The sequence below is a fragment of the Gekko japonicus genome, unplaced genomic scaffold, assembly GCF_001447785.1.
Source record: "Gekko japonicus isolate JY-2015 unplaced genomic scaffold, Gekko_japonicus_V1.1 scaffold3390, whole genome shotgun sequence".
NCBI classification, from domain to species: Eukaryota; Metazoa; Chordata; class Lepidosauria; order Squamata; family Gekkonidae; genus Gekko; species Gekko japonicus.
The window spans coordinates 107,469-121,653 of NW_015161511.1; the positions used below are offsets into that span (position 1 = coordinate 107,469).

General features: G+C 44.1%; 1 protein-coding gene across 1 annotated transcript in view; it reads left to right on the top strand.

Moving 5' to 3' along the window:
* The window catches only part of LOC107125782 (chromosome unknown open reading frame, human C1orf198), a 30,341-nt gene that overhangs the window by 7,565 nt on the left and 8,591 nt on the right, over positions 1 to 14,185 (top strand). Inside the window, exon 2 of the mRNA XM_015429245.1 lies at positions 5,019 to 5,069. Coding sequence (XP_015284731.1) covers positions 5,019 to 5,069 — 51 coding nt within the window. The remainder of the gene's footprint in view (positions 1 to 5,018; positions 5,070 to 14,185) is intronic.

The window sequence follows — 14,185 nt, forward strand, 5'->3', positions numbered from 1 at the left end:
CCCCCCCCTCCCCCTTTCTTTCTCTCCCCAAGCCAATCCCTCCTTTTTCTTTACAACCCTCCACCAAGTCGATCTCTCTTTCTCTCCCCCCTCCTGCAAGCCATCCCCCTTCTTTCTCCCCTCCTTTTCCCCTAACTTTGAGCCTGGCAGTGGTGGCAGTGCCTGGGAGGCCAAGCCAGTGCAGGCTCAGCCATAAAGCCACCCGCCACTTTCCGTCCCTCTTTGCTCCTGGCTTCCCAAAAGCGGAAAAGCCCACAAAGGCCTCGTCGCTAGGAAAGCCGTCGCTAAGGGCAGTCATGTGCTCAGAACTTTCCAAGAAGATAGAGGGAGGGGGAGAGAAAGCTCCTGTCATTGGTAAGTCCTTTCTCTGTGCATGAGTAGAAAAACTGTTGTACTTTGGGGGGGATTTAAATATCCCCTGTATCCTTTTTTAAAGTTTTTCGATTTTTCTGCACAGCTGGGGGGGTGCCCCAATTGTGTAGGATAATCTCTTTTCCCTCCATGTGCTCCCGATCTGCAGAAGTAAGTATCCGCACACAGGGGGCCATGTTGGGAATTAGATATATAGATTACCGCTGATGGTACTCTAACTGCTTCATTGCACTGTCACTAGCTGTGGTAGATGTCTCTTCTCATGATCTGGCAGAACCAAGTTACTATTCCTGCTTTTATTAGTTCCACAATGCTATATCTTTGCATAGCATTTTATAATAATTTACCTAATATTTAATGCAATTGTGAATTTTGAGCTTACTGAGAATTACAGAATCCACGTTTCATTAGTCAGTTGTACTTAGGTTGGCCATATAACTTTTATACAGTTGTAGTTGTTTAATACCTTATATAGTATGGAATTTTGGGCTATTATTTTTACCACCCGTAAGTGCCACCTCCCTGGTCTTTTGGCTAGGGCTAGCTTTTTAAGATTTATCCAGTCATAAAACTTCAAAGTGTGACTTTATTGTATGTCTGAAACAGAATCAGCAATGTGTACATTGTTGCACAATCCAGTTTTCATTTGAGTTCTCTGGCTGTTGAATTAATTTCATTTGAGGTCTCTCTGTGTGTGTCAGCAGCACAGGCTCTCCAACAGTACAATCTTGAGCTTCAGTCAAAGCCATTTCATTTCAATGAACTTAAACTGGAGTAACTTTGCATAGGATTGTACTGCAGCTTGCTTACAGTTAAGCTATTGTAACATAAAAATACAGATATGTTAAAGTAATGTAAAAACATTGCAGTTGACCACCCAAGATAAACTCCAGAAGAGCGGTGACAGTTAAAACAGAAACATCTTGCCTATGAAAGTTAGCAAGTGAGCAAACTTAGGCAGGTTACTTCACAACCAGCAACTGGTTGTTGTTGTTTTTTTTCCCTTTTTGGTATTTTTTTTAGTCTTCGTATGTGTGCGCATGAGTGTGTGTGCACCTGGAAGTCATGGAGACCTCTGGTGACTGACCCCTACTGGGAACCTGGAGGATGTTTAGAGAGGTAGCTGAATAAAGCCTGCCCCTACCTCCCAACTTCTGGTATTCCAAGGAGGTCTCCTATCCAGGTACTTGCCAGAGTTGACTCTGCTTAGCTTCTGAGATCTGGTGAGATCAGGTTTGCCTGGGCTATCCAGGTCAGGGTGCAACCAACAAGTGTTAATTGCTACTGTTGATAAGGTCCTTTCAACTACCTTCCTCACCTTGAAAGCAGGTAGGGCCATTCAGAGAAGGTTGCAAAGGGGTGGCCGTTAGTCTGTTTCTAGCAAAATAAAAGTCCTGTGGCCTCTTAAAGATGTCTTAGGCACCCAGAACAACATAAGGTCTCATTTCTTTAGCTATGTATGGGAATTAAACTGAGAGTCCTTCTTAGGAGCAGGTTATAAGGAGGGGGGAGAATATAGAGAGTTAATTCTGTCATAAGACTTTCAAGTGTAGATCCACTGGGAACGTGGGAAAAGGAGATAAAGAGGTATAGATCCAGTCATAAAGCTTCAAAGTGTGACTTTGTTGTATGTCTGAAACAGAATCAGCCATTTGTACTTTGTCGTACAAAATAGTTTTCATTTGAGTTCTCTGTCTGTTGAATTAATTCCATTTCAGTTCTCTATCTGTTGAATTAATTAAGAAGAAGGCCATTTCAGGGAGGTGGGGGTACTGTGGAAATGAGGTGGAAGTCATCCTTTGAAAAAAAAATGAGAGGTAGCACAACTGTACGCGATGATCAGCTTATTAATTGTAATAAATTATATAGCTGGTAAGTGGAGTGGGTAAGAAATCCCTGTGGTGAATTTACCATTTATTTAAAATATTTCTGGGTTGCTTTTCACTGCAATGTGGGCTTGGAACTGTTTGCAAGAATAAACCCTCAAACCACCTGTATCCTTCCAACAACTGATAATACCTTAAAGCAGTCATAAAGAACTGTACAAAACAGGCAGAAAGCCCTTCAGAATAAAACACTTTACAAGCTCTCCTGAGCACAAACCAGGCCACAGCAGTTCTTGCAGGAGTGACCACTGAAAAAAGCTATGGAGCAGCACCACCAACTGAGCCTCTTTAAGGGAAGGGACAGTATGGAGGAATTGGGGGAATGAATAAAGCAGGCAGACAGGCTTTTAAAGGAAGAGGTAATCTTCTGGTGTGTGGGTCTCAAACCGTGAAGGGCTGTAAAGATTAAAAACAGCCCCTTTACATTGAGCATGAAAACATATCAGTAGTCAATAAAATATTCTAAGTACTGGTATAATATGACAGAAATATTGTGCATTAGTTGGAAGGTGAACCACTGTATTTTGAAGGGTCTAGGTTTTCTAGGGCAGCCCCGTCTTGAGGACCCTGTTTTGGTAGAAAGGCGGCATGTAAATGTCTTAAATAAATATTGCAGTGATCCATTTTGAGGTTGCAGTGACATGGATCAGTGTGGCTAGATTAGCCAGGTCCAGGATTTATGTGCCAATGTTGTGAGCAGGATTTTTGGTTTATGTGCTTGACTGTTGGTGAAAACTCAGTGGGAGTATGGTATCAAACTTGTTTGTGTACATTCCTTCATCTTAGACATAGCTGATCCATAATAAATCAGACTATACTGTCCCCCTAAATGTCACATTGAACTTTCAAATTTCTGGGCACCAGCTTCACAAAGGTGACAGGTATAGCTACCTCTAAAAGTTGTTCAGCCTTAATATTGAGTTAGGTGCTGTGCAGGGAAAAAGCGGTTCCTGCTCACATGGGTAACTACCTAGATGGAAGGCAAAGTTTGCCCAAGAAGTAGTAAGGGCTGATTAAGAGAGGGCTAATGTGATATTCCAAGTGTGCCCCAAGACGGAGTGAGCTCCCGTCTCTAGTTCCAGCTCCTGCCAGCCTAGCAGTTCAAAAGCAAGAAATTGCAAGTAGATAAATAGGGACCACTTCGGTGGGAAGGTAACAGCGTTCCGTGCACCTTGGTGTTTAGTCATGCTGGCCACATGACCACGGAAACGTCTTCGGACAGCGCTGTCTCTTCGGCTTTGAAACAGAGATGAGCACCGCAACCCTAGAGTCAGATTCGACTGGCTTTCGAGCAAGGGAACCTTTACCTTTACCTTTTTTAATGTGATATTCATGCTCAGTTCACCTATACAGGTGTGTTGCCAGTGTGTTGGAAAGAACCCATGTACACTGTTGAATGCAAAGATCACAAACGCTGTCTGAGAGGTGCATGTGCTCTTCGTTGGGAAGTTGTGATAACTCAGTACAAATTCAGTTTCCCAATGAGTAACACTGAGTACTTGTGTAATTGCCATGCATGATGATGTCTACTGGTTTTTCCAACCTCTTTGTAGTGACATCTGAGTAGGCATGATTATGCATGTATGTTACAGCCTCATAGCCAGCAATAAAACAGGCTGGTGTACAGAGTTTCAAAACTTTCCTCTCCTGCTTATCCAATCTCTTTCTTCAAGGTTTTCCTAATGTGCCTATTATGTAACAGATCAGCTATGTAAGAAGTCTTCAGTTGCCAACAGAGAGATCTTTTGTGTGGATTTCGGTAACAGATCAGTTACTTGGTGCTGATAGTCAGATCTCTGCTATGTCATTCACTGTCAGGAAAGAAAGATGCCACTGTCTCTGCCGTTTTAAAATTCTGATGCCTTTTTCTAATATACATACTTAATGTCTGTTGGATGCATCCTTTTATGTATTTGGATGCTTAACAGCTGGCTGCTGACGTCAGCTCTGTTTGTGGATGGCATTTTTGTCATGAGTTAAAATGTTCAGAAACCTGCAGAAAGAGAGACTTAAATATGCAGCAGGCCGAAGTCCTGGCATCCAGTTAGGAGAAGCGCTCTGTTTCTTACATGTTGAAAGCAAAAGCTCTATTTTGATTACTTGAACAACCCAAAGCATGTATTCTAAACTGTTCTTAAATGTTTGTTGGAATATTTAAAGCATGGCTATTTCTGTTTTCCTGATCCCTGAAGGGAGGGTCATCTCTGTGTGCCTCTGGTTTTACCAGTAAATATACTGAAAAGACCACATCTGTGTTCCTGCATGGCCTCTGACCTAATCAGGAACATTCACACATTGCTGGATATTGTGCTACTGTTACACTATAGCAGTCATTTGCAACTGGATTGTGCTGTCCTCTGGAGAAATCCAGTTGCAAATAATTGCCATAGTGAAGTGATCAGTATCCAACAACCTGTGGATGTAGCCAGGCTTCAGGTATGGACTAAGTGAAGCTGGAATGCATCAACTTTTGATATTGATATGCAGAGAGAAATCCCATACAATGTTAAATGTATGAAGTGTTATCAAGCAATACGGAAAACTATCTGTTGGATATTATTTTATTCTAAAGGTGAATATATAAAACTCTGGTTTGATTCAGGGACTTCAGTGTACATCAGTTGTGGATCCATTTGTTGAAGTGGTGTGAGAGCTCCTCTTTCCCATACGTTGCATCTTAGTTACATCTCGGAATGTCTCTGTGTGTTCAGAAGTGTGCATGTGCCTGCTGACGTGTGCATAATTTGTATTTCATTTCAGGATATAACTTGGCAGGATGAACACTCAGCTCCTTTCTCCTGGGAAACCAAGGTAATCTTGCAAATCAGTTTTATTTCTCCTTGCTGTTGTTTCACCTGGGAATTTTGAATCCTGCTAATTGACAGAAACAGATTTCCACTCCATTTATTCTGGAGCCAGATTGTGCCACTATTGAGGTTTAGAAAGGATTCACAGTAGAGGGCAACTCTTTCCTGCCAGTTCCAGGATGGGAATATTGTGTGGGGCCACTAAGCACAGCTTCTTGCAATATTGTACCAATTGGATATTGACTTCTCAAAAGAGACACTTTAGAGGCTCCAGCTCTTAGTTCTGGGCAACAGTACCTTGTGCCATTGTGTCTGATACGGCCAGGATAGACTCCGTCAGAAGGACAGCTAGCTAACTAGGTTTTAGAAAAATGCATAGTATACCTCTTGCAGTTTCAACTGCTGTAGCATAGGGGCTAAGAGTATGAACGGTGGGTCAGCATAACACTGGTTCAGATTTCACCTCAGCCATGAACTCACTTACCAGCTAGCCTAGGCAGGCCTCAGTCCTGTCAGAATCAGGGGCAAGTTGCATATTAGGACATGTTCTGGGGTTCCATGCTTATTAACTTATTTATTTACTTACATCATTCTCCTCTCCTCGCCATTTGCCCCACTGGGTTTCAAGCTCTTTAGTTTCGTTTCACTGCTTGCCATAATATTGGGGGGGAGGGAATTCCTGAGGGGAGTGCATGGGGTGTTGAGAGTGGGTGCGTGTAGCAGCCATAACCATTTCTTCAAGCTGTGCCCCAACACCAGTTCCCATGGGCGCTGACCATGGAGACTCTTTTGCCATGCTAGAATAGATAAGGTGCCGTATATCTGTCAGGGTTGCCATAGTGACCTAGGGGCTGGATGATGACATGTGCGTGAGATGTGGGGTGTTCTGACACAGAGCAAGTTTCTAAAAGTAAGCATATCTCAATAAACTACCACTGCTTAAGTGTGTTGTGGAGAGTGTCTTAAACTGGGAGACCTGACATTGGGTAAAGTTCTGCATAGCCATCCATGCATGTAAATTCCCCACTGGGGCAAAGGGCAGGTATTTTAAGTGCCGCTGTCCTGAACCTAATCAGGCCATGCACACCTGGAAGTTACAGAATTCCTAAGTACATCTTTGGTCATGTCCAAATTGGCCCTGTTGCGCATCTGCAATATTGCTGTATCTTACTGGGCTATTCTCGGAATCAAAATTAACGAACATAAAGTGTTTTGAAGAAATAGTGATGATTCTTCCTTTTAAAGGCTGGCTTGTGGTAACAAGTGCCCAAAGCTGAGCGTCTTTCCCCTCTGTTTGTGGGAGGAGAAAATTTTCTGAATCAGCTCCTTCCGTAATGTAGTTGGGACTACTTCATTTCCTTTTGAGCAATGTGTATAAAGATCTGATGGTTGGAGGTTTTTTAATGGAAAGAAAAATAATACAGAGAGCTGAATGAAGGATTCTTTTTTGCTGTCATTCCTACAAAGCTTTCTTTCCAAATGGAAAGAAAACCTGTGGTTGGTTTATAAATAGTGTTGACGGGAGGCCCAGGTTTGCCAGCAAATAAAGACAAGCTTATTTCCATGGGTTTAGTTCTGGAAGAAGTCAGTGCCTGGATGGAAAAGATGTTCTGTTTGCGTCCCCATGTGCGTCTGCTAGGTAGATTGCCAGCCTGAATGAGTGTGTGTTTGAATTTCCTGAATCAAATTTCCTTTGCATTTCCTGAATCTGTGGGGTAAGGGGCAGGTGCAGCTCCTCTTCCTCTCCCAGTCCTGTTGTCTGTTCTCCTCCTCTGTCTGCTCTAAGGCAGGGCTTCAGGAGGGGCTGTTGGGCAGGGCAGGAATGATTGAGAGAAGCGATGGCTGTCTGCTCCGCCTGCCAGTTTTAAGTCCAAGGGTGCATTTTCCAGGTTGCACATTACCAGCCACATTTGTTTGGATGCTTCCATATAACATGGCTGTGGTTAAGCATCCAGCAAGTATGTATGGCAAAGAAAGCCTAACTAATAAAGCATTGGGTTGGATCCAGACTAAATTTTCCACTATTTCTGCCCATTTCCTGTCCTGCTGCAAACCCACACACAATTCTCAAGGCCCCCTGTCCTCCAGGAGCAGCATTCTGTGCAGATCAGTGAGCTGCAGTAAAAACAACTAACAGAAAATGTCTATTCTGCAGATGGAAAACTTAGTTTGGATTCAGCCCAACATTGGTCTTTTGGATTTCTGCAAATGCCCACTACCATCTTGGTAAGTGAGCCCAAGTGACCACTGGTACGCCCCTGAAGTTGAAGAAGGTGGTTTGCTAATTTAGGGAAATATGTGGACAGGTGGCCTAGAAAGTTTTGTAGATTTTTTTTAAAAGGTTGATCTGTAGCAAAACAATTGCAAATTTGTGCACAGCACATCCATTGTCATTGTTGGGAGAAGCTTGGGATACGTAGGTTTTGTTGTTGTTCAACAGAAGTTGCCTGCTACCAGCTGTTTGTACGTACCCTAATCCAGTTCCTCTAAGGTTAGTCACAGCAGTCTCTTTATCTCCTGTATTGTGCTGCATAACAGTAAGCATATGCTTAACTACTGCTTATATGCTTACTAGGAGCTTGTTTTAAATGTAGATAGATGTGCATAATAAGTGTGAAGATGATTTCATTAACACTCAAAGCAACACAAGTGCACTAGACATCTTTTGGTCAGGTTACTTTCCAGTAGTAATGGGGAATATTGCAGGTTGTCCTAAGGTTCAAATAGGGGCCCCAGTGTGGTGCCCCTGTGGGTGCCAGGGTACGGTGTAATATTTTTCTGATACCCACCAAGTATTTTTAGAAAGTGAGCAGGTCCAGGTGGTTTGTGCCCACCAGGGATTCTGATTGACCATTGGAGCTACGATCAGCTATGCAGACTAAAAGAGATCCTTTTAAACAGAGCTTCTGTCTCAAATGTCAGAGAGTTACTGTGAGAGTTATGCATAACCTTGCTCCCTGACACTTTGTGGTTGGCTCTGCCTCCTGCGGCAGCCTTTCCCCCCCTCTTTGCTGTACCCATCACCGTGTGTCAGAATTCCAAAGGTGACTGCAGGTTCAAAAGGTTTGGGAACCCCTGTGGTAGAGGTCGAAGCTGGTTGTGAGTCTAATTTGCCTTCTAGACAGGTTCTGTTGGGCAAACAAGTTACAAGGAGCAGAAGCAAGTAAGGCTTATCCCTTAGTGGCTTATCAGTTCCTGAAAGTTCTCCTCTAGAAAAACTAGGTGTTGACTGTGTGGGGTCATAGGATTAGGGGCTGTTAGCTATGGTGTGCTAGTGTACTTCAGGCAATGTCCTTATTGGGTACTCCAGAAGCTTTTGACTACTATCCATTTAATTCAAGTACAGCAACAAATCATAATACCAAAGCCAAAATGTGATTTAAACATGACGCTGGTGAGGCGAAAGAACTTGGCTGTGGGCCTCCGCCACCACATAGCATCTTGTTTAAACTGGGCTGCAGCCCCCTGTCACTACACCCGCAAGCCATACACCAGAAGCCAGCACTGGTCTATACATGCAGCAGAATTAGGTGGTAGATTGTGATGTACTGCTTCAGACTAAAGGGGCTCTGCTTATGTTCCCCATGTAATAGTTCTCTGTAGATTAAAAAATTAGCACGCCTAGGAGCGAGGTTCTAGCTGACCCATCACATTCTGTGCTAGTCTTGCACTTACAAGGAATTATTAATGATGAGGACCCTTGGAAAATGATACTTCCCGGTCAGCAGTCTGAATTGGTACAGTCCGTACTACCAGGGCTATTTTTGGGCAGGAACGCACAGGAACGGAGTTCTGGCTGGCTCCCAAGTTGGCCACGCCCAGCAGGAACTCTTTAGCATAATAGACCACACCCAACAGCAGAAACTCATTCGGATTGGCTACAATTAGGGGTGTGTGTTCCTAACATACAAAAAGGCCCTGGGTTTTGACAACAAACAAGGTAAAGAGAATAAGAAGCAAAAGGTGGGTGTGGCTGGATGACCACACTTCTGGTAACATGGGGGTGTGGCCTAATGTGCCAATGAGCTGTGCTGTCAGGGGTGTGGCCTAATATGCTAATGAGTTCCTGCTGTTGGGTATGGCCTATTATGCTAATGAGTTCCTGCTGGGCTTTTTCTACAAAAAGAGCCCTGCGTACTACTGCCTCATTCTGTTGCATGTGTAGACAAGGTGTTGCTTGAATGTGGCACTGGCTAAGGCTGCTTCCACACGATGGTAGGGCCCATGTTGCTGCTGTGAATGCAGAGGCATTTGACATGGCCGTGGAACTGCCACTTGGTGGGTTTACCTGCTATGAGAGGACTTGGGGAGGGGAGGTCCTTAACTGGTAAAAACCCTTTGGCGGCATGGGAGGTGGGGGACTGGAGCAGGGGAAATGGCACCAATATGGGAAGGACAAGAAAAGGTCTGTACTTTTTTATTGGCATGGCATCCCCCCTGCTTTGACTGCGATCTTTCCCAAATCTCATAATAAAGTAGATGTAGGGAAGGTTACAGAAAAGCCAAGAAAAACCTGGGAAAATGCATGAATGGGCAATGAATGGGCTAGTGCTGAAGTGACCAAAGTCAGAAGCAGCTTCATGTTTATTTTCAGCGCTACTTTATCCTCTCAGTTTTGTCTGAAGAGGCAGCATCTTGATTTGTTGTCAGAAAGATGTATTTTTATTTTAGGGATCTTTTTAGAAACAAATGAAGGGTTCTCTGCTGACTTAGTGTTTTCTTTACTTTGCTCATACCTCGATGGTTGTGTAATAGTCTGGAACGTAATGTCTGTTCAGATTCAGTCAGCCAAAGGTTCTTATTTTCTGTCACTGAAGTGAGCTGGTCTTTGGCTTCTTGATATATGCCCATATATATATATGGCATAATAAATATAAAGCATAATATATTTGTTTGACTAATTGTCATTCTACAAGTTTTGTTTCAATATCTTACAGGTTTGTCCTTTTCTGTTTTGTTTAGGAGTTGCCAAGACAAACAGCTTGTTTTGGTTCTGCATGCTATGTATTTAATGAAATACCGCACATTCTCCATGAGTGAATAAGATATAAAAATAACTGCAGTTCTTGCGGTCGTCTCCATTTTTAGTACAGGCTTGGTGAGTTTAATGCATTGGGATGAGGACAGCCTTGAGAGTTTTACATTTCTTCTGGTTCCTTTTGCCACCATTGGAGCCTTGGGCAGCACAGATTGAGCTCATTGCAAAGCCCGCAAAGGGCCCCTCTGGGGGAGAGCTGTGGCACAGCTTCCTTGAGCTTCCTTCTAGCCTTAGTGCAGATGTTCATTTCTCAGGCTAGAAGAGAGATGAAGGGTGATGCCCCTGCCAGGAGGACAAGGCAGAGAACTGGGGTAGTATACAAGAAGAATATAACTGGCAGTGGCAGCAGACAAGAGGGCCGAAAGGAAGTCACCAACTACCGGCATTGCCAGTACAGGGTTTAGAAACAATTTTACACCTCTGAAATGTCTTTTTAGCCAATGTAGCGTTTTAGTCTAGAGTGTCCTTCTAGAATGTTCTGAGACTATACTGAAATTTGGGGTGTGTCTCTCATTCATTCCTCCCCCTCAAGGCCTGTTGCAAATGTTGCCTTTTTTCACGTTGAGGCCTTGAAATGAAAATGTGGACGGCACAACCTACCGAAAATTAAGTGCCCATAAATCCCATTTGACTCTGTTCTTTTCTACCCCATTCCCCTTTTCAGGATTAAATTAGGGGACGCTCACAGCGTCGTGACTAAGAGATAGAGTCCAGTTTGACTTGTACCTCTGTCATGAACTCACTCAGTAGTCTTAGGAAAGCTAGTCTCTTCACAGTCAGCCGTCTCCCCTCCCTACTCCATCTGCAACATTGTGTTGATGGTGCTGACCTTGGCTGTGGCATGCAGCAGTATCTTTCCGGAAGGAATGTGGAAGAGATAAAGGCTGTTTACATCAGAGCGATTAGGCTAAAATTATTCTGGTGGCTGCTACTGTGTACTGTCTGTACAATGTTCAGAGAATATTCCAAAAATGTGTAAAATGTGAGAGGAAGGGATTGTATTATTAATAGAAACAAATATTTTGAGGAACAGCAGAACATTTTAATTATAATTCAGGACTAAGTAACGTAATGTTTGTGGCATATCTCTGCTCTGGTTATCTGGCTAAATCTTTTCCTGGCTTGCAGAAACCCACTGGATGGACGAGGTGTTCTATAGGCTAGCTATTCCAACAGAAGAATCTTTGAAAGCCAGATTTATCCTGCATCACCTCCCCTGCCCAAATGCATAATGAGAAATTGGATATGCAGTTTGTGTCAGACACAATGACTTTCAGACATCCTAGACTGCAGGAGCAATCCTCTATTTGTTTCAGTAAGCATTGCACTAGAATCATAGAGTTGGAAGGGACCTCCAGGGTCATCTAGTCCAACCCCCTGCACAATGCAGGAAATTCACAAATACCTTCCCCTCCACACCCATGGTGACCACTGTTCCATGCCCAGAAGATGACAAAAAATCTCCAGAATCCCTGGCCAAAGCGGCCTGGAGAAAATTTGCTTCCTGACCCCAAAGCGGCAATCAGCATTTCCCTGGGCGTGTAAGAAAGGGTCACAAGAACTAAGCACTGAGACAACCCTTCCTGCCATCCCTCTCACGATCTGCCTAAGTTCACACAATCAGCATTGCTGTCAGATGTCCAGCTAACCTCTGTGTGAAACCTCCAAAGGAGAGCCCACCACCTCCTGAGGAAGCCTGTTCCACTGAAGAACTGCTCTGTCAGGAAGTTCTTCCTAATGTTTAGCCAAAAACTCTTCTGATTTAATTTCCACCCATTGGTTCTGGTCCAATCTTCTGGGGCAATAGAAAACAACTCCATACCATCTTCTATATGTCAGCCCTTCAAGTACTTGAAGATGGTTATCATATCACCTCTCATTCGTCTCCACTCCAGGCTAAACATACCCAGCTCCTTCAGCCTTTCCTCATAGGACTTGGTCTCCAGACCCCTCACCATCTCCGTTGCCCTCTTCTGGACACATTCCAGCTTGTCTATATCCTTCTTTAATTGTGGTGCCCAAAACTGAACACAATACTCTCGGTGAGGTCTAACCAGAGCAGAGTAAAGTGGTACCATCACTTCACGTGATCTGGACATTATACTTCTGTTGATACATCCCAGAATCGCATTTGCCTTTTTAGTAACCACATCACACTGCTGACTCATGTTCATTGTATGGTCTACTAACGCACCTAGATCCTTTTCGAACAAACTACTGCCAAGACAAGTCTCCCCCAATCTATAATTATGCATTTGATTTTTCCTACCTCAGTGCAGAACCTTACATTTATCCCCATTGAAATTCATTTTATTTGTTTTAGCCCAGTTTTCCAGCCTGTCAAGATCATCCACTGTTCCACACCCAGAAGATGACAAAAAACGTCCAGGATCCCTAGCATGCTAAATTAACCTTATTACCTTGCTGCAGGATTTACCCCCTTCTCTAAAGCCGTAGCTAATTGAGTTCAGATGGCCCACAGAGTGTTGACTGTATGCTAGAGCATTGCTAGGAATGTGCTGATGTCATTTCCAGTTGAGCTGGAAGTGACATCAGTGCATTATTCCCCACCTGCTCAGCTGAGCAGCAGCAGTGGAAAGGCTGATTGGGGGGGGGGGCTTCTGTAACCAGCGCGAACTGTGGATGGAGTTTTGGGTCTCCCATTAAAAAGCATCTGACACACAGAGGCTTTGATCAGACGCAGAAGTTGCCATGGAAGCGGCACGAATGCCGGGCGGATTATCAGGGTGTGATCACATAGCAACATCTGGCCAGCGTAGTGCACCCATCGCAGCCGGCTGAAGATGCAGAGTAAAAAGCTACCTCCTAAAGTCCACTAACAAACGGCTTGTTATGGGCTGCTGACTGACTCTCTTCGTGTGATCGCTCCAACGCGTTCCTCTTGCGTCGTTGGAGCGCGCCGGGAACGTGCGCCGCGGAAGAAAAGTGCCGTCCTCTCTGATCGCGTTTGCAGCGGGACACACTGTGCCGGCGCAAACACACATCCCCCCCCCCCGTGTTTCCCGGCAAGTGTGAACGGGACCAGAGTAGTTTATCTCTGAAGGGGGGAAACAAAACACACACACACAGAAGAGATTTCTTTAGGGATAACTTTCCATTGACCTGAATGCTGAACTTAATAGCATTGTGGACACTGTTCCCAATTGGTGTAACAACCTCTGCATCTCTCACCAGGTTTAGAGAGCCACTCAGAACCAAGTTCAAGATCACTGCCCTTCTGTTTGGCTCTGTGACCAACTGTTCCAGTGCACAATAATTTATGATGTCTAGGAATCTTGTTTCTACAGCATGACTGGAGCATATGTTTACCCAGTCAATATGAGGGTAGTTGAAGTCTCCCAGTATAATAACATCTGCTTTAGTCACCTCCCTTATTTCCTTCTCCATCTCAAGGTCAGCCTCAAGAATTTGGTCAGTTGGGCGATAGTATATCCTAACTTTTAAATAACCCTTATGGCCTAATATTGCCACTTATCACAATTCTGCCAGGGTGTTCATTCATTCTAGCTTATTTTACTCTTTGCCCTCTTTAATATACAGCACAACGCCTCCCCCAACACATCCTTCTCTGTCCAATCTATAGCATTTATACCAAGGATGACTGTACCTCATTGATTTTCTCCATTCCACCATGTTTCTGAAACACCCACTATATCCAAATTGTCATTTATCACCAAGCACTGCAGCCCTCCCATCTTGACTTGGAGGCTTCTAGTATTAGCATATAGACACTTAGAATGTGTTTCCCTCTTCAGAGACCCTTACCTCCCTTGGCTCCTTTATTTCCACACATGAAAAGAAGAAGAGTTGGTTTTTATACCCCACTTTTCTCTACCCTAAAGCGGCCTACAATTGCCTTTCCTTCCTCTCGCCTCAACAGACACCCTGTGAGATGGGGGGGGGGGGCTAAGAGAGCTCTGAGAGAACTTTGACTGGCCCAAGGTCACCCAGCCAGCCTCATTTGGAGATGAAGGGATTCAAACTCTGTTCTCCGGATTAGAGTCCGCTGCTTTCAACCACTACCATGCTGGCTCTCATGGCCCTCCTTCTCCATTGTTCTC